The sequence below is a fragment of the Barbus barbus genome, assembly GCF_936440315.1.
Source record: "Barbus barbus genome assembly, chromosome: 9".
NCBI classification, from domain to species: Eukaryota; Metazoa; Chordata; class Actinopteri; order Cypriniformes; family Cyprinidae; genus Barbus; species Barbus barbus.
In genome coordinates, this window is record NC_136737.1 from 28,267,710 (window position 1) to 28,295,709 (window position 28,000).

Here is a 28,000-nt window from a genome sequence, read left to right on the forward strand (position 1 = left end):
ATTGATTTCAGTTTAATATAATAACACTTGTTGTATTTGTGCTGGTCAGGCGAAGTACAGGAGACTTTAGGAGATCAGACAAAACACATCTTCTGGATCCGGTAATAAGACTGACATTGAGTTTACTGAGTTTACAACATTGTATACGTCACTGAACAATGGGAAATAGCTTTTATTTCATATATAATCATCAACGTCACACATGATGACTTTTTTGCCCAAGACAAAATTTGCCTGAAAATAACTTCTTCAGAAAGAGTTCATTATTTCAATATTTCGTCATTTCAGGACACAATTTCAGTGATTATCTTGATTTTATATAACTCAAAGATAGATTTTTTTCAAAATGAATCTCTCTGAAGTGGTTCACTAGGTGTCACTGTCAGACCAGAATATACAGAACATCAACATGAAAGCAAACTTGGACCCTGTGTTAACTTTCTTAACAGATGTGAATGTGCATGATTCACAAGGCTCATCAATCACTGTTTCATTCCATAATTTGAGCTAATTCTCTTGATTTTACATGAACATTGTTAGCTTTCTAGTGATCTTGAAGACATTGATTAGCTTGTTCAGGTGTGTTTGGTTAGGGTTGAAGCTAAACTCAGCAGGACCAAAGTTGACCATTCGCCGCTGGTTCCTTTCCCATGGGGTTTCATGGGGTTTTCAATTAAAATAAAGCCTTTGGAAAACATAACTTGACAATACTTTATCTAGATCATTATCGCTGTTATCATTGACTCTAACAAGTATCAGGGGCTGCTTGTAGTTATTCATTATTGCCGGAGGGACTCTCCTCATCTGAGCGGCTGCTGATTTTCCTGAAGACTATTCCTCCATTCTTCACATATTGGTAAACATCTCCTGAAATCACATCATTAGCAGAAATATCAGAACAAATAAAGGTGTAGTTGTTCACATATAAGCTTGGAGGATGTTGTTTTCCCATCCATTGACCTCCTTGTTTTAGACCAGAGTGGGGTTTAATGGTGAGATACTGAAAAGAACTGATAGCTGTAAATATTCAATTTTTGTCTGCTATCAAGAGTTCAAACATACACCTCTATCGAGTGTTTCTCTATCTCGGTCATATTCATCAGTCTGACTCTCATATATCAATTTATATATACACAATATGAAGTTACCAATACTTTTCATTTTTTATTATTTTTCTGCTACAGCAAGTGAAGGGAATGTGTTCAGCTCAGGGTTTTTTAATTGTACACAATGTTATTACAGGGCTTGACGCTTACCTTTTCCCCAAGGAGCACAAGTGCTCCTAAGTCAAAAAAATTAGGAGCGCATTAAAAACATTTAGGGGCGCAATGCAAATTTTTCAAATGAGGTGTTTTAGCTTAATAAGGGGATACAAAGAGACATTTACAAGCACAATTATTTAATTTATCAGAATACAGAAAGTACACAAGGTTTTTAAATAATTTTACTTCAGACACTATTTAATAGGCTAATTATGTAATTAGTTATAATCCTATTAAACTGTGTCGGTATAATATTTTCACAATAATCATTGAAGCTTTTGTCACGGTATATGTTTTTGTTCTTAAATCACAATATATAATTTCTAAGTGAAAAAAAGTGTTGTCCTCCTAACAGGTTAAATAACTTTATTAAAGATAATTTACTAAAAGACTTTTATAAAAAAATACATAAAAATATAAAGTAAACAAGTGTTTCAAGATTAGAGTGCAAAAGATTGTTCAAATGAACGAAAGAACAATATAAGTAAGGTCCCATTTGTTAACATTAGTTAAAGCAGGTTAACATTAACTAAAAATGTGCAATAGCTAATTGTTGCAGTAGTTAATATTCTTTGTTAATGTTGATTTAATAAAAAATACAACTATGTTAGTTAATGTTAGCTCCATTGAATTATATTAAGACAACTTTTGATTTTATAATGTATTATTAAAAGTTCAAATTAAGATAGCATTATTAATAAATGCAGGCATTGTTTTTTTCATGTTAACTAATGGAACTTGTGTTTCTGAACAATAATAACGAATCAGTCGTTGATATATAGATAGGCCCGCTGTTCTCAGTGGATGGGCCATGGTTTAGCTTAGAAACAATGTTTGAAAATAAATAGCTCATTAAGTCTTTAAGTAAGAATTATTTGAGGCTATTGTGAAGACTAAAGCGAATATAAATATCTAAATGACTGTGAGTGTGAAACATTATTTACACAGTTTTAGGAAAGTAGCGCAGCTGATTTGTTTACTGGGTTACCGGGGTAACGGCAGCGGCAGCGCCCTCTAGTGGCGAATGTGCGTCATTCAGCGCGTCTTCACTTTAACTCGCTCAGCTTTTCTTCTCATCTGTGCTCATTTAAATTAAAACGTTGCCTTTTTAAAGTTCTAAAGTAATCATATGAGGCTGCATCGCAATTTTTCCATAAATAAACAGAATAAATTAATACATTTGTTATAGGCTACTGTATAAGTTAGGCTGTTTTGTATTTTGTTTTGTATTCGCACTTGTGCTCCTAAATATATTTTCCAGTTCGCACACATCTATTTTTAGTCGCAAATGCGAGTGAAATGCTCGCACTGTGGAGCCCTGTATTAGCAGTACAGCATTAGTTGTAGGTTATACTTGCCATTTCTTCCTGCATTTCTGCAGCAGCAACAGCAAATCACAACACTAACAAGCACCAGCAGCCCCAGCAGTCCCAGTCCCAGTCCCAGTCCCAATTTCAGTTTTGTATGATCTGTTTCCAGGCCTGCTTCTGTAATGGACAAAGAGAGACGGTGGTTAGTGTTATACTATAATGTCAGAAGAAGAGTTGTAAATGAACACTATCAAGAATTTACTCACCAGAGACAGTAACATTGAATTCCTTGTGTGACAACTTTTTAGAAGAGTTAAAGATCTGTAGTTTATAAAGACCAGTGAGTTCTTTGCTGATGTTGATGATGGTGAGAGATCCGGTCTGATCGTCTATCTTCAGTCTGTCTCTGAGTCTCTCATCAGTAATATCACATGATTGGGTCTCATCTGTGTTACTCCTACATGTAGCTATATTCCTGTCTTCAGGTCCTAACATCCAGCTGATCTGATGATATTCTTGTACACCGCTGTGTAGGGTTGCAGATTCTCCCTCCACTTTCTTCACTTCTTCTGTCTTCATTTCATCTGTCCCATCACCAAACACACCTGGAAAACACAGTCAATAAAAGCTGACATTAAATACCCAGAACAAAACCATGTGAATAAGGGTTAGATGTTTGCAAACTAGAAAATGTATCAACAGAGTCTTCAATCTTATGTTTGATATTGTAATATTGTTCTTGACAGTCTTAAAGACGTCTCATAATGAAGCACACACTCGTGACGCCTGCAGCTGTATGTTCTGTGTGTATCATGAGCGCTCTGACTGACCTGAGAAACATTGTCCTGAAGTAGCCTATATTTCAGCAGTTATTGTCCTGCAGCCATGCCATTAATTATGAATTAATCAGTATTTTAAACCTTTCAGTTATTTCTTTTTCCTGGACTGGACAAACAGATTTCCAAAGTGGTCTGAATTTGTATTTGTTCAGACCGCTCTCTGAATCATCTGAAACGGTTTCTCAGTAAAGGAAACAGTACAGAGATACTTAAGAACAATAGGCCTACACCTTGAAGCAGATGTCTGTCACTTTATGGTTCACCCAAAAATGAAAATCCTGTCATAATTTACCCACGTTGTTCTAAACATGCATACAGTTCTTTCTTCTGTTGAACACAAAAGAAGATACTTTGAAGAAAGGGAAAGGGAAGTGGTCTGTTGCCAAGTATGGGTGCTGGAAGCCAGGATGACAAACTTTATATGAGTTTGAGTTGAAATAAAGTTTGACTGAGCATCTGTCTGCGTTTGAGTCCTTTCCCTTCAGATAACCTTACATTTATGGACATTGTAGCCTTTATGAAGCCTATAATCAGTGCATTTATTTGTAAATTCATGATAAAACATTTGTCATGCCAGTAAAGCACACTTATCTATACAACTGAAGCACATTATTGATTGAACTTTAGAAAACTCTGGAGTGCATGACATTAATGACACATAACTGCTCAGTCTTGAGCCACCATAAAGAGACAGACTCTTTTCTTGTTTTTCCGTGTTTAATTCAATCATTTCTCAAACATTTACACTTAAGCCCTACTTTAAAGGTTTGAACTTGAGGCGATAACTGAAGACATAAGCTCACAAGATAACTGGAGAAACAATTATATGCTACTTACCATTAGTGAGAAATATCCAAAGATAAAAGATCAACTCTGTTCGCATTGTGTTGAAAGGTTTAAAGGTAACAATCTCCTGTCTGAATGTGTAAGCGTACGCTAGCAGTAAGAGTGATGCTCAGACTGAATGACTGAAAGATTCAGAGAGGATGTTGCCGGAGTATATCCCCGCCTTGTCTCCCACACACGCGCACACAAACCCACGCACGTTTGCAGTTCGGTAAAGTTGGCAAGATATTGACAGATTCGACTTTTCCGGATCAATAACTCGCGAGAAAAATCGTTTTTAATACACAAATGGCACCTCTTTTCTTTTTTAGTGATGTAGAAAACGAGCTACAAGCGAGGTTTCCTCCGCTCTGTATAAAATACATTGGTCTAAATGCGCTGACGCCTGAGAGACAAGTCCTAAGGGACCGTCTGCAAAGTGCCAAACGCGAATTGTTTTTACTAATAACATACTCAATAACTTTACACTAACGCACTGTAGTGTCACCAAATTCAATTTGCACATAACTGCTCTCCTGCTAGTTATACTACAACACTCATTTTGAAAGTAATTGATTTGGCACATTTTTTATTAATATTTATTATGAAAAATAGTTAATAACTTTACTGTAACACACTGTACTTCCAGCAAACTCAGTTCACACATCACTGCTCTCCTGCTGGTTATACTACAACACTCATTTGGAGAGTAATTGCTTTGACATATTTTTTGGCATATAAAAGTTTTGTTTTTATATATCATATTTCACACAACAGGACAAAATGTAAGCAACAAATAAAACTTAATACAATACTACAGACATAGACAGGATAACACACACACACACATATATATATATATATCACTTCAAATGTTGACTACTAATACATCTAATATGTACTCTCCAAATGAGTGTTGTAGTATAACCAGCAGGAGAGCAGTTGTGTGAACTGAATATGGTGACACTACAGTGCGTTAGTGTAAAGTTATTGAGTATGTTATTAGTAGTACTACGGAGGGTAGTCCGGACTGCAGAGCGAATCATTGGTACAACCCTCCCCACTCTCCAAGAACTGTACTTATCCAGAGTGAGCAAAAGGGCTGGCAAAATCACTCTAGACCCCTCACATCCAGCGCACAACCTCTTTGAACTTTTACCATCTGGTCGACGCTACAGAGCTCTGAGCACCAGAACGACCAGACACAGGAACAGCTTCTTCCCTCAGTCAATACATCTCATGAACACTCAATAAATAAACGTAGAACACACAACTAATTCATTATCCATTCACCACACTCACTTATTTCATTTTTATTTTTCTCACTTCTAATTTCTAATTTGCACATACTTGACCTGTACATACATAGTTGTCTATATTATATATTATGTTTTTTTTTTATTTTTTTGCTGCTTTGTACGTTGGTTATTGGCTATTTTTGGTTATTTTGTTTTATTACCTGTGTCCTGTCCTGTTACTGTCTTTCTGTTGCACTGTGGGGCTTCTGTCACTATAACAAATTCCTTGTATGTGTAAATTTGGTGACACTACAGTGCGTTAGTGTAAAGTTATTGAGTATGTTATTAGTAAAAACAATTCGCGTTTGGCACATTGCAGACGGTCCCTTAGGACTTAGGGACCGCATTTAGACCAACGTATTTTATACAGAGCGGAGGAAACCTTGTTTTGAGGAAACCTCGCTAGTAGCTCGTTTTCTACATCACTAAAAAAGAAAAGAGGCGTCATTTGTGTATTAAAAACGATTTGCTCGCGAGTTATTGATCCGGAAAAGTCGAATCTGTCAATATCTTGCAAACTTTACCGAACTCGCGTTTGGGTGGTTCATGTGGCACACATTTGTATAGTAACATCGGTATGACAGAGGTATTACAAAGTGAAGGTGGTTTATTATGAGGACACTGACTGTCCCCGTAATTCAAAAAGCTTAAAATGCTGTTTTTAGGTGTAGGACTGGTGTACAGTAAAACCATTACACCTATGGAGAGTAAACCACCAATACCAACTTGTGTGTGTGTGTGTGTGTGTGTGTATTTCTGTAGTAATTCTGTAGGCTACCTAAATACACTGTTAGGTCTACCTGGAAAACTTAAACTACTGTTTATTTCATTTGTATTTTGTAATTGGTTTTGTTTTTATATGTTCTTATTTTATTACTTGACTTACTGTTTGCTTGTCTATTTTTAGTTAAATTAAATTCTGAGTGTGAGTGCACCTGGTTCTTGGGTGGGGACTGGTTTAACCACCTGCAAGGGGAAGGGGGTGTGGGTTCATGGGCAGAAAAATTCCAGGAGGAAACTGTCTAAACTTCACACGCAAAACCACAAACATGCACACAATAGGACACTCAGTGAGCATGAGACTCCAACACACTCCTGTCATAACTGTGCTGTGCTTCAAACAACCTATCTGCAGCCTGTCTTTTCTCCTTCTCCCTGAGTTGAAAGTCAGGATTGAAGCCCTTCAGTGACTCAGTGTAACCTGGAAACCACACACACACACACACACACACACACGTTGTTTTTTGTGGTTTATGGGGACTCTCCATAGGCGTAATGGTTTTTATACTGAACAAACTGTGTGTGCTATTGCCCTACACCAACCCTACACCTAAACTTACCCCTCACAGAAGACTTTGTGCATTTTTAGATTAAAAAAAAAACACCATTTGGTATGTTTTTTAAGCCTTTTGAATTACGGGGACAGTCAGTGTCCTCATAAACCACCTTCATATTGTAATACCTCTGTCATACCCATGTCATTATACAAATTTGTGTCCTCATAAACCACATAAACATGCACACACACACACACACACACACACACACACACACACACACACACACACACACACATACACATACACACACTCACATGTACACACACACACACACACAGTCACAGTTTTTTACAATCGCTATTGGACACATTTCTCAATACTTAGGTCACTTTTTCAAAACTCTGCACACAGCGATCACAACAGCAGATTATTTGCTAAACTGTTGGTTATTTATCACTACTTTGGTGCAAAATGCATTCAATGAAGACATCTTTCAGTTTACAGCAATTCTTTTCTCACACAGACACAAACAAAGCTACTTTATGTACTATTCAAGCCAATTTACAAATGTCCATGTACTCCTTTCCAAATTGTTAAAGCTAAGTTCAAATCCCAGTATAATACACAAATGAACAAGGCAGCAATTTGCTACTAATACCATCCTGAAATATATTATGAATCTAAAATATCAAATACTGTCAGAGTAAATGTAACTGATTGATGTAACACCTTCACAAGCGTTTGTCTTTCAATTTCATTCTCTACACATCTCTACAAAAGAAGAAAAAGTAGTCTTTATTTACTGTCTCGTAAACAAGTCACAGCCTGCACTGAATTATAAGCAGTAGTGTCATGACAAGTGTTATTTTTGTTTTATAAAGAAATGTTACTAAAGCAATCGCTGTATAATGCTACCTGTTGTGAGTGTTTTTAGGTCATTGAGAGAAAATATGTGTTTGTAGGTTAAAAGCCTTTGCTAGTGTTATGAAAGAATGAGTTGAACTGTATCAATACTTCAAACACGTCTGTATGAAGTCTTTCGGTAGTTTTAGTGCATTTTAAATTTGAAATTAACTGCTGTGCCAAGATGAAAGCTGGTTACGAGAACTGTGTGAAGCACCCTAGATGTCACTGTCAGCCCAGAATATACAGACAGCCTCTTAATATCAACATTAAAGCAAACTAAGACCGTATATTTCCTTTCTTAATGATTCATGATTCACACGGCCCCTCCGGTTATTGAAGGCTACCAGTGTTTATTGTTGCTTAAAAAGACATACATTCACTTTACTGAACAATGGAAAAAAACAGCTTTTTATTTGCTCTAATTACCATCATCAACACGATATATGTCAAAATCATGATATAATCTATTAATTTACCCAAAAGTGAGTTCTGTTCCTTGTTTATCACTTTTTCATCCCATGATTTGAGCTAGTTCTCATAATGCTCTTAATATGCTCTCTCCTATCTAGTGCTATATCGCCCCCTAGTGTTCATTATCTGTAATAACATGTAAACACAACAGACGTTACTTTCCATCATAAAACTGTACCTCAGTTTTATGAATCCTGTGATATTTCAAAGTGATTTCCAAATTTTAATGCATCTGTGTAAAAAACAAACAAACAAAAACCCACTAGGATTTGGGGAGAAAAAGGACAGATTTGTGGAGTGTGTTCCCCTTAATTGTATCGTTTGTATCATGATAATATGACTGAAGTGGGAGAGCAAACCACAGATGCACAGTATATGTTGTCCTTTTTCATATAGAGTTACAGCTTGATAAACTTGTGACTGTCCTCTACAAAGGTCTTCTACCTCAATGCTGTCTATGTACACTAATATCTACTTGTGAGTTTTTAGCTTCTGTGTTTGTTTTCACATAGTTGTCAGCTAATAATCTGCAGAGACTCATGAAAACAATAAACTTGACTTGATATAAAGATGCATAAATGACTTCTTGTTGCATGCCACAAACATCAACGTGACACATGATGACGTGATATGATATTAGCAGTGTATTTAATAAAACATATTTAAGTAGCCTACTCCTGAAATTAACTTATTCAGAAAGAGTTCATTATTTCAATAACCCTGTCCTTGTCATTTCAGGACACATTTTCAGTAATTATCTTGATTTTATATAACTCAGATTTTTTTAATGCTTCGAAATGAATCTCTCTGAAGTGGTTCACTAGGTGTCACTGTCAGACCAGAATATACAGAACATCAACATGAAAGCAAACTTGGACCCTGTGTTAACTTTCTTAACAGATGTTAATGTGCATGATTCACAAGGCTCATCTGGCTATTGAAGGCCGAAGGGAAAGTTTTATTTGCTCTCTAATTACCATCATCAACATCATATGTGACAAAATCCTGCTCCTTGTTTATTTCAATCACTTTTTCAATTCTCTATATTTTACATAAACATTGCACTGTAATTTACTTGTACAGGACAATAAAAGATATAACGAAGACATTAAATGTCATCACGCCGAACAGTTTATCAATTTATGGCAGCAATGTTTTTTTTCCACAAAAAAAAGCGACTAGCGACAAATCATGCGACTTCTTGGACAAACCTTAGCGAGTCTCTGAGTCGCCGGTGTCCTCCCGGTACTGCCGCGCGTGCGTGAGATCTTTCTGTTCAGCGCGCGGCGGGCAACTCTCTCTCTCTGCGTCTGATCTGTTCCGCGCGCGGCGGAGAGGAGCAGCACTTTCTGTTAAAAAATATAGTATGTTGCTTCTATAGTTTTACGTGCAAATATAGCCGAAATAAATTATAAATCAGGATTTCTGTGATCTTGGAATGGAGAGCTGGTTATGTAGTCTTAAAGGGCCGCGTTTCAGTCCCTATTTCACATTTATCCCGTTGTCTGACAACAGAAACAGTGAAATATATAAAAGAAAACAGTTTTATTATGAATTTGGCTGGATTAAAATACAGTAGGCTATGTGAGCACAGAGAGGCAAACAAGTGTAAAAGGCAATACAGCGGGATGACGCTACCTTTAGGGACTTCTGTGCACTTCTGTCACTAGATCTAGTCCTTCTCCCCATTGATCCAGAGTGTATGACAATCGAGCTCAGGCTCGTGCCTTCCTTCACACCGAGTCTAATAAGCGGGCAAAAAACTTTTTGCTTGTTTCTAGCAATTAAGTCTCAAACATTTAGACACTTAAGCCGTCCTTTAAAAGGTCTGAACGTGAGGCGATAAGATATAACACTCACAAGAACTGGATAAAACTTATTACTCACCAAGAGTGATGAATATCAAAAGACAAACGATCAACTCGCTTCGCATTGTGCTTTAAAGGTAAGGAACTCCACCGCAGAGAAGAGGTTGCTCTGAACTGACAAGAAAACGCAGGGTGTGTGCCCGTGTTGAGACGAGCAGGGCGTGTGGCTTACACTGACTCCTCTGACTGACCAATGATGAGCGAGTCAGGCTGAGAGATATGCAGATGCGATGTGGTGAAGCACCACTCCTCTCAGAAACTGTTTGACATACCAGCCCGGTCTCATGAAAATGCATATAAATAGCACGCCAAAATAAAAATGAAAACTCGTGGTATTGATACGAAAAAAAGGGCTTTGGCGTATATATGACACGCGCGTGTTTGTAGTGCATATAATACGCAGTTTTCGTGTGCATATGATATGACATTTGTTGGCGTGCATATGATACGCATCTACCCCACAACCCTAACCCTACCCATCACGTAGCATATACACGCAAAAGTCCATGGTATCAACGTTTTTGTTTTTATTCGGCGTACTATTTATATTTTAATCCAGCCAAATTTATTATGAATTTGGCTGGATTAAAATACAGTAGGCTATGTGAGCACAGAGAGGCAAACAAGTGTAAAAGGCAATACAGCGGGATGACGCTACCTTTAGGGACTTCTGTGCACTTCTGTCACTAGATCTAGTCCTTCTCCCCATTGATCCAGAGTGTATGACAATCGAGCTCAGGCTCGTGCCTTCCTTCACACCGAGTCTAATAAGCGGGCAAAAAAACTTGTTGGCGTACATATGATACGCATCTACCCCACAACCCTAACCCTACCCATCACGTAGCATATACACGCAAAAGTCCATGGTATCAACGAGTTTTTGTTTTTATTCGGCGTACTATTTATACACACATTCATGAGATGGTAGGACATACGGTTTCATAAGAATTAAACTCTTAACGCCTGTTATGTTTTGAGCCATAACTAACTCAGATAGACATAAATATATGCCCTTTATGTTGCACAAGGCTTAATTTTTTGAAATAAATAAATAAAAATTAACCATATAAATTAATTAAACAATTTAACTACATTGCATTATACTATAAAACCAATACTAAAATGTTCAGGAAAAACATCCCTGTTATTGCACAAGGCTCTGTTTTTTTTTTATTAGCATTTTGTGTGTTTTATAATAATTTTACAACTTTTAATGTATGCAATAATACGAATTAAACAACATTAAACACCACCATCTGATCTAACAGTAGCAAACAAACTGTAGAAATCTCTAAATATTATTCCCTATAATGCACAAGGCTTGTTTTTATGATTATGTCTTTATTGTTTTATATACAGTACTGAATCCGTATTTTTGATGTTTAATATACTGTACCTACTTAAATTCATTAAACTCTGACACAGTTTGAGATAAAGGTAATAAAACAACTGTAAATGTTATCCCCTATAATCCAAGGGTTTTTTCTTCTCAGAATATTCCTTTATTGTTTTATATGGTACTGAATCCATATTTTTTATGTTTTATGTTACGAACCACACTTATAAAATGCTCATTCAGGAAGGGGTTAAGTCACATAACAAGGACGCGCGAGGCAGAACATCAATTTAACCATTTATTAATGGCCAAGCAGCTCACGTATCACATTCAATCAACTGGCAACAGATATAATAATTAAGTCAACTAAAATAAAACAAACAAAACATAAATCAACACACACAGATCAAACGTAGAGTAAGCACCGCTTTTCAAGGGTAGGCTTGACCACAAGATAGCTGCATAGAGCAAAGTGACTGTGGCGGGACGCAACTTCCCCCTTATACTCTATACAAAAACAGTTTTTCTCCGAGCAGATCTTTTATAATGAACAATGGTAATATCTCTCATAATAACAAATCATTTTATAAGGAAAATTGGATTCAGCATAACATCTATTAATTGTAAACCAGCTTATTGACAAGAATGGGCAATTATAAACTTACCCTAAACAATTATTTATTTATTTATTTTTTGGTAAACGAAAAAGAATTTAACCAAATTCTCAAATGTAAATATTAATTATACAACCCTACAAAATCTTCAACCTTTTGTAAATGATCTCTCTTTTTTTGACAAAGGATTCAATAACAGTTTTATAAGAAAGTCCTTTAATGTTGGGTTATCCTTCATGCATATCAAAATGACTCTAACCTCATTGTATGCCTTGGCATAGCATTTGGATATATTACCATATAAATATGTTATTTCTTATAAAGTAAAAGTACTTTACAAAATTATTCACAGATGTTATCCTGTAAATGCAGCCTTTAGCAGATATTTTTGTGATAAATGTAGCTTTTGTAACATATCTGTCACGGTTCACTTATTCATTGCTTCCTTCTCGTGCCGTGTTATTGTCATGTGCGTGTGTGTTGATGTGTGTGTGGGCGTGACCAAGCCATCACAGCTGATCAGCGCCTCAGCTGAGGCTCGTTAGCAGTGCCAGCTGCAGCTCATTCACGCACCTATACATACTCACCTGTTTCTCCCCTCCATTGTCAGATCGTTTGTTGATGTCTTCACGGAGTCTTCTGTTCCTGTTCCTGTTGTCTTTGTGGATCCGTGCTACCGTCTGGAGTCGTTGTCTAGTTCGTGGATTGTTGCTGTGTTTCTCGTCGTTCGTTTGGATACATCACTCTTCACCCACGGACCCGCCTCAGCTCACCATTTCTCTGTGTTGTCTTTGTGGATAGGGCAAGTTATATTTGCTTTCTGTTCCGGAAAGGGAAGCTATGGAGAAATAGCAGAAGGAAGGGGGATGAGTGGAAGACTGCCTTTAACACCCCCAGGGGGCATTTTGAATATTTGGTCATGCCCTTCGGGCTGTCCAACTCCCCGGCGGTCTTCCAGGCACTCGTCAATGATGTGCTGCGAGATATGGTAGATCAGTTCATATGTCTACCTGGATGACATATTGATTTTTTTCTTCATCTCTCCAGGAACATGTGCAGCACGTCCGGCGAGTGCTTCAGAGGTTGCTAGAGAATGGGCTTTTTGTCAAGGCGGAGAAATGCGCTTTTCATGCACAGTCTGTTCCTTTTCTAGGGTACATCATTTCGTCTGAGGGAGTGCGCATGGATCCTGAAAAGGTTAAGGCTGTGGTGGAGTGGCCAAGTCCAGATTCCCGTAAGGCCCTACAGAGGTTTCTGGGCTTCGCCAACTTCTACCGGCGTTTTATTCGCAACTTCAGCCAACTAGCCGTGCCTCTGACTGCCTTGACCTCCCCCAGAACTACGTTCAGGTGGTCTAACACAGCTGAGGCCGTGTTTACCAAACTGAAGGGCCGCTTTGTTTCAGCCCCTATCCTCATAGCCCCTGATTCCTCACGTCAGTTTGTGGTGGAGGTCGACGCGTCAGAGGTGGGGGTAGGCGCAGTGTTATCCCAGCGTTCTTCCACAGACGACAAGATGCATCCCTGCGCGTTTTTGTCCCATCGTTTATCACCGGCCGAATGTAATTACGACATTGGTAACAGGGAGTTGTTGGCAGTCAAGCTAGCGTTGGAAGAGTGGCGTCATTGGTGGGAAGGGTCGGGGGTACCTTTTATCGTCTGGACCAATCACAAGAACCTAGAATATATTATAACTGCCAAAAGATTGAACCCCAGGCAGGCTCGGTGGGCACTTTTTTTTCGGTCGTTTTGATTTTTCTCTCTCGTACCGCCCGGGTTCCAAGAACATCAAACCCGACTCTTTATCGCGCATTTTTGACCGTTCCGAACGCCCGTCTACTCCCGAGTGCATTTTACCTGAGACTCTGTTTGTCTCCGCTCTCACATGAGAGGTCGAGTCGAAGGTCAAGGTGGCCTTAGAAGGGGTAACGCCTCCGCCCGGTTGCCCACCGAATCGGTTATTTGTGCCTGAGGGTTTACGGTCAGACGTTATTCAGTGGGGGCATTGTTCCAACGTGGCTTGTCATCCAGGAGTCAATCGTACAAATTTTTTGGTTAAGCAACGATTCTGGTGGCCATGTATGGCTCGCGACGTTCACAGTTTTGTTTTGGCTTGCTCGGTTTGTGCCACTGGTAAGACTTCCAATCGACCCCCAGATGGGTTACTTCAACCGCTGCCCATCCCTTCGAGACCCTGGTCCCATATCGCGCTAGATTTTGTTACAGCCCTCCTGCCCTCTCAGGGCAACACGGTCGTTTTGACTGTGGTGGACCGGTTCTCGAAGGCGGCCCATTTCATCCCCTTCCCAAATTACCCTCAGCCAAGGAGACAGCGTTGACAGTCGTAAACCACGTCTTTCGCTTACATGGCCTCCCGGTGGACGTGGTTTCCGACAGGGGAGCCCAGTTTGTGTCCAAATTTTGGCGAGAGTTTTGTAAATTACTGGGAGCGACGGTTAGTCTGTCCTCAGGGTTTCATCCCCAGAGCAATGGCCAAACCGAGAGAGCCAACCAAGATTTGGAAAGGGTGTTGCGATGTTTGGTCTCCAAGAATCCTTCCTCTTGGAGTCAGCAACTGTCTATGGTGGAGTACGCCCACAATGCGTTACCAGTGTCGTCCACGGGCCTATCTCTGTTTGAATGTTGTTTAGGTTACCAGCCACCAATTTTTCCCAGTCTGGAATCCGAAGTCGCGGTCCCCTTTCTTAATATTTGTCTATAAAATTGCACTGTTCTTGGAGCGGACCTGACCTACATTTCACTGCGGGTTATACTCTGTATAATTGTGTATGTGACGAATAAAAATCTTGAATCTTGAATTAGAAGCTCGCTCTTCTGTCAGACTGGCGTCAGTGGCGGGAAAGCGTAGTGGGCGTGGTCAACCTGTCACGTCAATCGAGAGTAGGCAATAGAAAAGGTCCTTTCATCCTGGTGCGTAGAGACCGCCCACTGACACACAGCTTCACTCGCAAGCAAAACTTTTCAACTCGCAAACAAACGTTTTAGACCCGCAAAAAAAGAAGGCAGGAAAGAGAGCAACATTTGTGGATTAGTGATGAAAAGGTTTTGAAGTGCACAAAGAAAATATATATTTTTTAAAGATTTACACGCACTGCAAATTATTTAGTTTTCAATTACTTTAATTTTGAACCTTAAGAAGACTTTTTTTGCAAACTTTTATTTTTAATTACAAAATAATTAGTTTTGCTCTCAAATAAAGAATTTTAGTTTGAATAATAAAGACACAAAAATAATTCCATAGCCATCTTGCTTCCTTATCCCTGAACATGACAGTATCAGTTGAAGATATTTATTTTTCTATTGCCCTTTTTCTGTTTCATCTTGGGTTTACTTTAAAATAGACATAACATAATAAAAATAAAGTCCTTAATTTAGAACCCCATGATATTTTACTTTGTTTTCAAAACCATATTTCTCTGATAAACAAAATTACATTATTAGTCTGTTAATTATCCTAGCAAATTTTTATATTCACAAGTCAAACTAATTCAAAATAAACCATAATATATTACCTTTTGTAACAATAACCTTAAACTATACTTTGAAATCCATTCTAATATGAGAATAAGAAGCTTATAAAAACAATAAAAATGGTAAAGCTTTTCAAATTTATGTGACTGCCCTAATATTATACAGCACGTTTTTAGACTGGTATTTTTATTTTAGTCTGTCATATTTTGATTTGTTATATGTATGTTATATTCATCTCTTTCATTTTAATGGCAGATAAAAGAACACGATTGCCATTGAAGTAAAAGTACTTTACCTAAACATAGGAGTTTAGAAAAACATTTCAAATGGGCTTTTGCATCTCTACTCTTCATCAATATAGAAAAATACTAATGGCATAATCTGATAAATTAGCCCTGTGTATAATAAGGAATAATCATTTGCATAATTTAAAGTTGTTTATCTCCTTTAAGTGGGTACAGTATATTAAATATATCAAAAATATGGTTTCAGTACTGTATATAAAAACAAAAAAGGCATAATCATAAAAAACAAGCCTTTTGCATTACAGGGAATAATATTTAGAGATTTTTTACAGTTATGTTGATACCTTTATCTCAAACGGTGTCAGTGTTTAATGAATTTAAGTAGGTAGAGTATATAAAACATCAAAAATATGGTTTCAGTACTGTATATAAAACAAAGGCATAATCTGAAAAAAAAGACTTCTGCATTATAGGGAATAATATTTAGATATTTTTACCGTTTACCAGATACCTTTAGATCAAATGGTGTTGTTGTTTAATGGTTTTTTATTATTGCATACATTAAAAGTTATTATTATAAAATTATTATTATTATAGTTTAGTTTAGTTTTATTTAAAGTTTGACATGACAGGATATTGTAACACAAAACCCTGAAATGTGTCAAAACATACACATACTCCACATAAAAAAAAGTACTAATATACACATATATATATATATATATATATATATATATATATATATATATATATATATATATATATATATATATATATATGTGTGTGTGTGTGTACATACACATATATATGAATAACACAGATTCACAGAAAAGGCATCCTAATCAGGGACCCGTAAGTTATCCATACAACAATTTTAGAGTACGGGGAATAAAGGAGAGTTCATGACGTTTAGTTTTACTCCTGGGTACAACAAATGCTTTGTGCCGCCGAAGAGAATAAGGTGTTGGAGCCATAGGCAGGAAACATTGTAGTGGTGAAGAACTGTCCTTGACTATTTTAGTAAGAATACGTATGGTGTCTTCCTCACGCCTCTCACTCAATGTTGGGAGAGTTGAAGTCGAAATGCCTATTATCCGACAGCATCGCTTTTGGATCCTCGCTTTTGGACTAGCATACTCGAGAACTGGCTGTATAAAAGTCAAGTATATTTGCATTAAGACATCACAAGGAAGACCTGGGGGGGGGGGACTCTGTGATTGTTAGATCATCAGCATATTTCACAGGTATTACCGAAGGAGGCAGATATGAATCCAGGCTATTTATGCATATGACAAAAAGCAGAGGGGATAAAAGTCCCCCTTGAGGAACACCAGCTGGAACTTGAAAGGAGTTAGACACACAGGAGCCCCACTTCACCCTCTGCTCTCTATTACTCAGATAACTCCTTACAATAAGCCAAAGGGGTCGTCTGACATGCAAATCAGCTAAGGAACGTAGCAGTCAACTATGTTCAATTGCGTCAAAAGTTTGAGTGAAGTCAACAAAAACAGCATGTATATCCATTTTGGGAGAGCTGTTAAGTGCTTCATGCCAGTGCTGCAGAATTTGAAACAGGGCAGTGTCAGTTGATCTGTTCCTCATAAAGCCGTGTTGTGATGGTTCGATCTTAATAACTGTATCCTGCAGAATGGCATCTCTGAGGATTCCTTCAAACACTTTTCCAACACAGAGTAGTGAGATCTGGCGATAATCTGCTGGAAAAATAGGCTTTGCTTTTTTAGGAACGGCTTTGACTATAGCCTCTTTCCATTGTTTTGGAAAGATGTTATGCTGGATACATGTATTGAAGATGTCACATGCCAACTCTTCATGAAAAGTTTTAGCACCCAGGGAGGAACGCAGTTGGGACCAGCAGCCTTGGCTGCATTCACTTTACGGAGTCTAGTCTTAACTTGTCCAATACTCAGAGGAGGTACACTACAATTTGACAACTTGCAGGTGACTTCTTCCTCAGACAAAGAAATGTGGCTCGCATAATTCCACACAGAAGTAAAGTGCCTAGCCAGAGTATCACACTCACGTTGCATGATGTTTTGATCCCATGTCACTCTTATCTCCTTCCATCCCCATTAAATTCTTCACTGACTTAAACCATTGTTTTGGCTTGGAGAATCGCAGTTCCTCCACCTCATGTTCCTCTCACCTAATATTGTTTCTTTGCGTTCTTAATTTTCTTGCCAGTGATTGATTTTATTTTCCTATAAGAGGTTTAGTCGCCAGAACAAAAAGCACACTGCTGTCTATCTTTTATCAGATCTTTAATTTGAACAGTCAACCAAGGCTTATCTGTCTTTGTGATAGAGACTTTCTTTAATGGAACTGTTTTATCCAAGATAGATTTGATAGTGGAAGTAAAGGCACCAACCTTAGCCTCAGGATCCATAGCTTTGTGAATGTGAGAAAAATCAGTAGTGTTCATAAGGAGGCCCAGTTTCCTGATTGTCTCAAGGGTACGTTTCCTTCAAAAAAAAAAAAAAAAAAGTTTAATAGGCTTGGTGGGCGAGTTTCCTGCATTTAGTAAAATAGTCTGATGGTCAGAAGAGCCAACAGGAGGCAAATGCTCTGGTGTCTGATACATGGAGGAGATATTGTTAAATACAGAGTCTAGTTGACTAGCATTTCTTGTTGCTCCAACCACGATTTGTTTCAGACCATGTCTGCTGCAGATGGTTTCAGACTTGTACTTATTTGTAGCACCAAGAATGACAATTGCAGCCTGCTGGTAGTTACATTCAATATATCTGAGACAACTATCCAAATACTGTGAGATTAGTAAATCAGGTTGGGCTGTTGCAAAAAAGTGTGGTGGAAAATATAGCACAGCAGCAATAATACAACTTAACACTCGAGGAAGACGTAACCAAACCCACAAAGCTTCATGCTCTTCCTCTTTTAGATGAGTCAGTCGAATTTGTTTGATGGTGTTACAAACATACAAGGCAACTTCTCCTCCCCCGCATCCTCTGCGATCCCGCCGATGTATTGTATATCCAGGAAAAGTTATTTGAATCTGGGATACCATCATTTAGCCAAGTCTCTGAAATAGCGACAACTGCTGAGTTATTATTCAGTGCTACACTGTGCAGCTCATCACATTTGTGGCGTAAAGAACGCACATTAGAAAGGAGAAAACCAGGCATAGATGGTATTAACTTGTGTTGGTTTATCTTGATATGAATTAAGTTCTTCGATTGGTAGCAACAGTCAGATAAAAATATTCTTTGCCCAGTTGGCAGTCTTTTAATATCCACAGCAGTTCCACAAGAAGTAGGGCGATTTCCAACAATTGTACGTATTGAACAAATATAATTTCTCCCAGCTTTCTTACCACTTGGGCGAGATCTGAGTCGAAGAATCCCATTTTACTGCAGTATGTTCTTAACTTCAGGAGCCAAAGCAGATGCACATCTTCTCAGACTTCTTAACAAATGGAAATCACTTAAATGTCCAGGTTGTGCCATTGTAAGGAGAAGAGGGAAACAATTACTTGAAGATGGTTTCCTCAATAGTTTCCTATCATCCACCAAGCTGTAGAAGAGTAGGCTGCATACCAGAATCTATCCAAAATCTCCCAGAAATAAATCCATACGCATGTCCAAACTCCCAATATAGTAATATAATCATAAAAATAAATGATCTATCCATGCATTTCCAAACTATATTACGTTAAAATTGTTTAAAAAGCTAAACAGCTCAACATTCATGCGGCTGCCCTTAAAAGTGCCACCTTACGCCACCTGTACGTTTTACACATGAGCAAATGAAATTGCTGTGTGGTTTTATATTATGGTTGGAGACTTTCACCTCCTCCTCTATTCATTAGGAGCACCTTTTGCCATATGCAGGATGTGATTCCTTCAGAAACAGGAAATGAGTGAGCTATATATATAGATATATTTTTTTTTTTTTTATTATTAAAATTATTATAAAACACATACAATGCTAATTCCAAAAACAGAGCCTTGTGCAATAACAGAGATGTTTTTCTGAATATTTTAGTATTGGTTTTATAGTATAGTATAGTATAGTATAACCATAACGCGTTTATTATTGAAATGATTTTAGTATGTTATTTACGTACTGTATTTTCTGTTTGTTTTATACATACTGCAATATTTGTTTGATTTTATTATCGCAATAAATAAAAAAATAAAAAACCTGTATTATGAAAAGGCCAAATTCGGTATAGTTTATAAAAATATACAGGCCTACTATGTATGTACAGGTAAGCAGATGAACCCAGAACATGAATGCAACACGCTGAATTTCATTTTCTCTAATTGCAATATAAAAACATTTAATATGGTGCAATTAATGGAGGAAGACAGTGATAAAGACCAAATTAATAAATAAAGACTAAATTCGGTATACAGCTTGTTAATACAATATAATATGTTGCAAGCAGCTGAGCCCAGAATATATAGCAAACATGCTAAACAACATGTTAAGCATTTTACTCCCATAGAAAACCGTTATAATGAAAATTTAAAGTGTCTAATTTTAAAAAGCTAAACTCACTACACACCTTACAATGATACTGTATAAAAAGGACAAACTCTGTATACAGGTACAATATGTAATATGTGAAGGACTTCCTTCCTCCCCTTTTCATTTCTTGCGTAGCTCGGAGTTCCCTTCCATCTCTCACTGTATCTGCTCACGCTCGGAGCCGCTGAGTCACGTGATGGCATGACAACCAAACACAGTGTAGCAGAGGAAGAGCAGCCATGCTTGCATACGAGATGTGAAAAGAGCGGCATATACACCCACAGACATGTCTACACTTTGTTGTATGTATTAAGCAATGATATTAGGATCGATACGCCCACCCCTAGAGCATATAGTTTTTTAAAGGAGCTTATCTAAGCTTCACACACAAAACCACAAACATGCACAACATACAAAACACTAGGCTACTGTCACATGTCTGGTTTTCTGTTTTCCCCTGTGACCTAGTTTTCTCCATTCTGTTTAATTAGTCATTCAGTTCACCTGTGTTTGTAATCATCTCATTAATCTCCTGTGTTTGGTCCATCCTTTATAAGTCCTCAGTTCTCCCTTTGTATTCGTCCGTTCTCGTCAATGTAAGCTTGTTTTATTGTCTGCCTCTTGGATAGTCTCATTAAAATACCTTTTGTTTGACTACCGTCGTCTTCCTGAGCCTGTGCCTCATCAGCCTGTGACAGAAGAACGAACCCATACAGTTTTTTGTGCGGCATTTTTTGGTTCCAGTATTTTTTTTTCTCACTCCCCGTCACCATGGATAATCCCAACGTTGCCCTGCTATGCCTGGAGCAGAGGGACCGCTCCCTAGAGATTTACACCAGGGAATTTGTTGAATTGGTATGCCTAATGCACTATCCTGACCGCTCGCTTTGTGTGTTTTACATCGCTAGCCTTAGCGAGCGGTCTAAGGCACGCCTCCCCGGGAACGGTCCTCGGAAACAACTTTGCCGCATGTGTGGAGTGGCTGCTGGAGAAGAATGGACTATACTTCTCCGTCTGCCCCGCTGATGAGGACAACTCCAGCCCCACTCCCAAACCAGTGACCAGCCAGCCGTCATCCTACTGCACGGAGATTTCGCCGGAGCCCACTCTAGACGGAGAGCCAGATCCTGCTGTGACGTATGAGCCAGATCTGAGACCCGCGACTGAGCCTATCGTCACCCCGGAGCCTAAGCCTCAGGAGTGGTCTGACCAAGTGCGTGAGCCGGCAACATCGTCTTAGTGAGGGAGTCTTAGTGGAGATCGAGGGCTTGGAGGGAAGCCCCGCCTACGCTGAGGGTGAGCTGCAACTGGCCACTGGAATGGGATCTGATTGACTGGTTTGGAGAGGTATTACCCAACCCTGAATCTCCTGTGTCTCCGCTGGTTCCGTCCAGCCCTGAATCTTCTGTGTCTCCGCTGGTTCCATCCAGCCCTGAATCTCCTGTGTCTCCGCTGGTTCCGTCCAGCCCTGAATCTTCTGTGTCTCCGCTGGTTCCATCCAGCCCTGAATCTTCTGTGTCTCCGCTGGTTCCGTCCAGCCCTGAATCTCCTGTGTCTCCGCTGGTTCCATCCAGCTCAAGTCCTTCCGTGTTCCCTCCCAGCCTCCCTCTCCCACCTCCTCTCCAGCCAGTCAGTTCCTCAGCCCAAGTCCCGCTGGTGCCTGTCATCCCCTTAGCTCACCCTCAGTCTGTGCCAGCCTGGCGCTCTGATCCATCGCCGCGGGACTTCCAGCCTCCAGCTCTGCCAAGGTGTGAGGATCCCCTGTCTCCACCTCCAGCTTCCGAACCCTGGACTCCATCTCAGCCCTCCGAACCATCGGCTCCACCTTGGCTCATAGCTCCCTCGTCTCCACCGTGGCCCGTCCTCCCACCAGCTCCGCCGGGCTGCCTCGTCCCTCCGGCTCCGCCTTGGTCAGTTGTCGACCATCCGCCGCCTTGGGGCTCCATTCCTCCAGCTACGCCTTGTCACTCCTCCCCTCCGGCTCTGTCAGGCTCCTCCTTCCCTTCAGCATCACCTTCATCCTCCATCACTCCGGCTCCGCCACTGCATTCCGGATCCCCCGCTTCCGCCTCAGTCGCCTGTGCCACAGACTCCGCCTTGGCCCTCCGGGTCCTCGATGTCACCCTGGCTCTCCATCTGTTCGGCTCCATCCTGGGCTCCCCTTCCATCGGCTCCATCTCCGTCAGTCGTCCCCAGGGTGTCATCTAGGCCTTCTCCACCCTGGCTCCTCCCTCCCTCGACTCCGCCCTGGGGCCTCTTCTTGGCTGGTCTCTGGATTTTCATCGGACTCCTCCTGCTACTGGCTTCCCCTTGGCTCCTCCCACCCTCCACTCCCCCATGGACTGATTTTTTTGGACACTTTTCTTTTCTGCCACCCTCCTGCTCCAAATCCTCCTCCAGAGCCCCCACCCTCCCTCCTCAGTTGTTATATTACGGCGTGGGGTCACGCCTTGCCGGGAGGGGGCGAACTGTCACATGTCTGGTTTTCTGTTTTCCCCTGTGACCTAGTTTTCCCCATTCTGTTTAATTAGTCATTCAGTTCACCTGTGTCTGTAATCATCTCCTGTGTTTGGTCCATCCTTTATAAGTCCTCAGTTCTCCCTTTGTATTCGTCCGTTCTCGTCAATGTAAGCTTGTTTTATTGTCTGCCTCTTGGATATTCTCATTAAAATACCTTTTGTTTGACTACCTTCGTCTTCCTGTGCCTCATCAGCCTGTGACAGCTACCTGTCAAAAGGAAACACTTCTTTCAAAAATATTTTAACTGGTGTTTTTGCATAATGTAAAACACTGCCATCTTGTGTCTTGTGGAGTTTGTCACTGCTCTCACACGCAGGGCTATGTGCAAAAATACACTGCATACCTTATAATATACACTGCATACCATATAAAATACACTGCATACGGTTGCTGTTACTGAACTGAACTGGATCAACATTCAACAGACCTGAGCTGTAGATTGATACTATTGGATGGTTAGAGCTGCTTTACAGCAGAATTTGAATTTGTTAAACCGCTTTGAAATATCTGTATTGTGTGAAAATAAAGATGGCTTCACTTCAGTATGTCTACAAAGCACTGTAAACAGAAATGCAAGGATGAACATTTCTTTGTTTTTCAAATCGAGTTTTTTTTTTTTTTTTTTTAAGTGATGAAATTATGTATATTTACACTATAAAAAGAATGCCTGTGTTGAGCATAGACTGTCTGCATGTCTAACTGCGTACACTAGCAGTGAGAGTGATGACCAGACTGACTGTTTCTGAAAGATTCAGAGATGATGTTCCCAGAGTTTAACATATCCCCGCCCTTTCTCCCACACGCACGCGAGCTTGCAGCTGGTTTGGGTGGTTCATGTGGCACACATTTGTATAGTAACATCGGTATGACAGAGGTATTACAAAGTGAAGGTGGTTTATTATGAGGACACTGACTGTCCCCGTAATTCAAAAAGCTTAAAATGCTGTTTTTAGGTGTAGGACTGGTGTACAGTAAAACCATTACACCTATGGAGAGTAAACCCTGTAAACCACCAATACCCTACCAACTTGTGTGTGTGTGTGTGTGTGTATTTCTGTAGTAATTCTGTACCTAAATTATTACTTCCACTGCTTCAGCTGTTATAATAGCTGTGCTGTTTTGTGATTACATCACAGGTTAAGGCCTTCAGTGACTCAGTTTAACCTGGAAACCACACACACACACACACACACACACACACAAGAAGACATCTTTCAGTTTACAGCAATTCTTTTCTCACACAGACACAAACAAAGCTACTTTATGTACTATTCAAGCCAATTTACAAATGTCCATGACATGTACTCTTTTCCAAATTGTTAAAGCTAAGTTCAAATCCCAGTATAATACACAAATGAACAAGGCAGCAATTTGCTACTAATACCATCCTGAAATATATTATGAATCTAAAATATCAAATACTGTCAGAGTAAATGTAACTGATTGATGTAACACCTTCACAAGCGTTTGTCTTTCAATTTCATTCTCTACACATCTCTACAAAAGAAGAAAAAGTAGTCTTTATTTACTGTCTCGTAAACAAGTCACAGCCTGCACTGAATTATAAGCAGTAGTGTCATGACAAGTGTTATTTTTGTTTTATAAAGAAATGTTACTAAAGCAATCGCTGTATAATGCTACCTGTTGTGAGTGTTTTTAGGTCATTGAGTGAAAATATGTGTTTGTAGGTTAAAAGCCTTTGCTAGTGTTATGAAAGAATGAGTTGAACTGTATCAATACTTCAAACACGTCTGTATGAAGTCTTTCTGTAGTTTTAGTGCATTTTAAATGTGAAATTAACTGCTGTGCCAAGATGAAAGCTGGTTACGAGAACTGTGTGAAGCACCCTAGATGTCACTGTCAGCCCAGAATATACAGACAGCCTCTTAATATCAACATTAAAGCAAACTAAGACCGTATATTTCCTTTCTTAATGATTCATGATTCACACGGCCCCTCCGGTTATTGAAGGCTACCAGTGTTTATTGTTGCTTAAAAAGACATACATTCACTTTACTGAACAATGGAAAAAAACAGCTTTTTATTTGCTCTAATTACCATCATCAACACGATATATGACAAAATCATGATATAATCTATATTAATTTACCCAAAAGTGAGTTCTGTTCCTTGTTTATCACTTTTTCATCCCATGATTTGAGCTAGTTCTCATAATGCTCTTAATATGCTCTCTCCTATCTAGTGCTATATCGCCCCCTAGTGTTCATTATCTGTAATAACATGTAAACACAACAGACATGTTACTTTCCATCATAAAACTGTACCTCAGTTTTATGAATCCTGTGATATTTCAAAGTGATTTCCAAATTTTAATGCATCTGTGTAAAAAACAAACAAACAAAAAACCACTAGGATTTGGGGAGAAAAAGGACAGATTTGTGGAGTGTGTTCCCCTTAATTGTATCGTTTGTATCATGATAATATGACTGAAGTGGGAGAGCAAACCACAGATGCACAGTATATGTTGTCCTTTTTCATATAGAGTTACAGCTTGATAAACTTGTGACTGTCCTCTACAAAGGTCTTCTACCTCAATGCTGTCTATGTACACTAATATCTACTTGTGAGTTTTTAGCTTCTGTGTTTGTTTTCACATAGTTGTCAGCTAATAATCTGCAGAGACTCATGAAAACAATAAACTTGACTTGATATAAAGATGCATAAATGACTTCTTGTTGCATGCCACAAACATCAACGTGACACATGATGACGTGATATGATATTAGCAGTGTATTTAATAAAACATATTTAAGTAGCCTACTCCTGAAATTAACTTATTCAGAAAGAGTTCATTATTTCAATAACCCTGTCCTTGTCATTTCAGGACACATTTTCAGTAATTATCTTGATTTTATATAACTCAGATTTTTTTAATGCTTCGAAATGAATCTCTCTGAAGTGGTTCACTAGGTGTCACTGTCAGACCAGAATATACAGAACATCAACATGAAAGCAAACTTGGACCCTGTGTTAACTTTCTTAACAGATGTTAATGTGCATGATTCACAAGGCTCATCTGGCTATTGAAGGCCGAAGGGAAAGTTTTATTTGCTCTCTAATTACCATCATCAACATCATATGTGACAAAATCCTGCTCCTTGTTTATTTCAATCACTTTTTCAATTCTCTATATTTTACATAAACATTGCACTGTAATTTACTTGTACAGGACAATAAAAGATATAACGAAGACATTAAATGTCATCACGCCGAACAGTTTATCAATTTATGGCAGGGGTCACCAAACACTGGTCCAGGAGGGCTCTGGTCTGCTACACTCTCCAGGACCGAGCCTGGTGACCCCTGATTTATAGTATTTCCCAGTTGTAATAATTTGTCCTACAATTAATTGTAGAATAACCAGTTAATAGTTTCCCGAATTTTATATTGTTATTTGACAATGTTTTTTTTTTTTCCCCTGAAATGCAACCAAGTCTTCGGATGGAAGATGCTTATTTGATCACTTTCCCACTGATATCCCAGCGGAGACTCTGGGTTCGTACCATAGGGTAAACTCATATTACTGTTATTCCATGCAAACACTGCATTTACCGGCTTAGTAACGGTGAAAGTGAAGCTTTAATGATGCATAGTGCTTAAAGCCATGTTAAAATGAAATGTTTACGGCCACATGATACCGTTAGAAAGCAGAAAGACTGAGGATTTTCTAGAACCAAGGGTAAAATAACATTTTGTGTGACCACCCTAACACATTGATTGCTTAATGTGGTATTTTATTCACTAAAATAAATTTAATCGTACCATATCCATGAACTTGCTCACACTGCTTCAATAGATTAAATGCACTAGAATTTTGAGTATATGTGGAGACACGTTTTTAATTCAAATATTCATATTAATCAGGGATTTATTGACTTTTAATGGACCATATTTCGAAATGCACATACAGAAATCTGCTTTCATATGTGTGTTAGTTATGAGAATTTCATTTATTCACTACTTACTATTTATTACTAATCTCTCATTTCAGTTTTAGTTTGGCTCAAGTTTAGTATTTATTTCAGTTTATATGAAAAGTTAATCCTTTTCACTGAACTAAAAATAAGTTTGAAGAAGTTGTCGGAAGCGTGGTGGTGGTGACGCTGAAGGAGAGCGGCGTGGTGTAGTTGAACACAGAGCTTATTTTTTGTGATAATCCAAAAGCCTATGGAAAAATCCTGGCTTTTTTGTCGAGGGAACCAGTGTGATGTTAACAGCCGGCTGGCCTACAAACCCTGCTGAAAACCCCCCAGCTAAAACCAGCCTAAGGAAGTGGCCAAAACCCCTCTAAAACCAGCCTGCTGACCAGCTAAAATCAGCCAACCAGCTTAGCCAGGGCTTTTTCTCAGCAGGGAAGTGACGTCATATTTCCTCCACTATTCACTTACACCTTTGGCCGTTTCTCAAACATCCTCCGGAAGTCGCATTTGTAGGGTGCATGTGTCATCAAGCCTGGTTTATTTCAGTTAACTGAGCATTACATTTGCGAGTCAAAAGCATATTACAACAATTTGCACTTAACTAAGAATAATGGTCAGATTTATAACTGTTAATATTCTAAAATAAGACCTTCTTTATGACGTATGACTTTATGACAAATGTGACCTCAGGAGGATTCAGCTTAGGCAGGTTTTAGCTTTTGTTTTTCCTCTCAGCATTTTTAGAGGGTAGAAATGCAGTAGGGAACATACCCCCCCCCCCCCCCCCCCCATTTTAATTGACTAATTGTTCTACACAACCTGAGACAAGCCAAAACAACAGTGTCAATGATAGCAGAAGCATTTCACTTTTCTAACTTTCACCATAAGTAAAGAATAAAGCTTGTTCAGTCTGACTGGGACTGAAGGGAAATTAAGTTCAGTCATCAATACACTTAATACTGAGCATTTGGGCAGCATTAATAGTAAAAATGCATATTTTCTATGATTAAGTGAGCTGAGGCATCACCTGTAGACTTTATCCTGGTTCATCTCTGCTGCTGGTCAGTCCTAGTTCTCCTACACAGGAATTCTCCATAAAGACAAGATAATCCATATTTTTTTGGAGCAGAATAAAAAAAAAAATCACAGCTAAGTTAAGGTATGAGCACGTTGTGAAACTTGTGTTGTACATGTCTCAGTGTAATGCCTTGTGGAGAAGGACACACACAACATAATTGCAGGAAAAGCACACTCCTAAGGAATTTCCCCTTCCCCTTCCTAAAAA

General features: G+C 38.9%; 1 protein-coding gene across 2 annotated transcripts; it reads right to left on the reverse strand.

Annotated features, from left to right (window-relative positions):
* Nucleotides 1-100: 100 nt before the first annotated feature.
* Nucleotides 101-27,927, reverse strand: LOC306875384 (uncharacterized protein). Of its 2 annotated transcripts, none has more exons than XM_079425899.1 (4): nucleotides 27,743-27,927; nucleotides 2,839-3,177; nucleotides 2,621-2,749; nucleotides 101-867 (listed from the first exon to the last, which is right to left on the reverse strand). In XM_079425899.1, exons 2-4 carry the CDS (start codon nucleotides 3,149-3,151, stop codon nucleotides 773-775), a joined length of 537 nt encoding a protein of 178 aa, XP_079282025.1. In that variant the 5' UTR covers nucleotides 3,152-3,177; nucleotides 27,743-27,927; the 3' UTR covers nucleotides 101-772. The 2 variants fall into 2 exon arrangements, with proteins under 2 accessions (XP_079282025.1, XP_079282024.1); XM_079425898.1 differs by lacking the exon at nucleotides 27,743-27,927 and adding an exon at nucleotides 10,079-10,197.
* Between the last annotated feature and the right edge of the window lie 73 nt (nucleotides 27,928-28,000).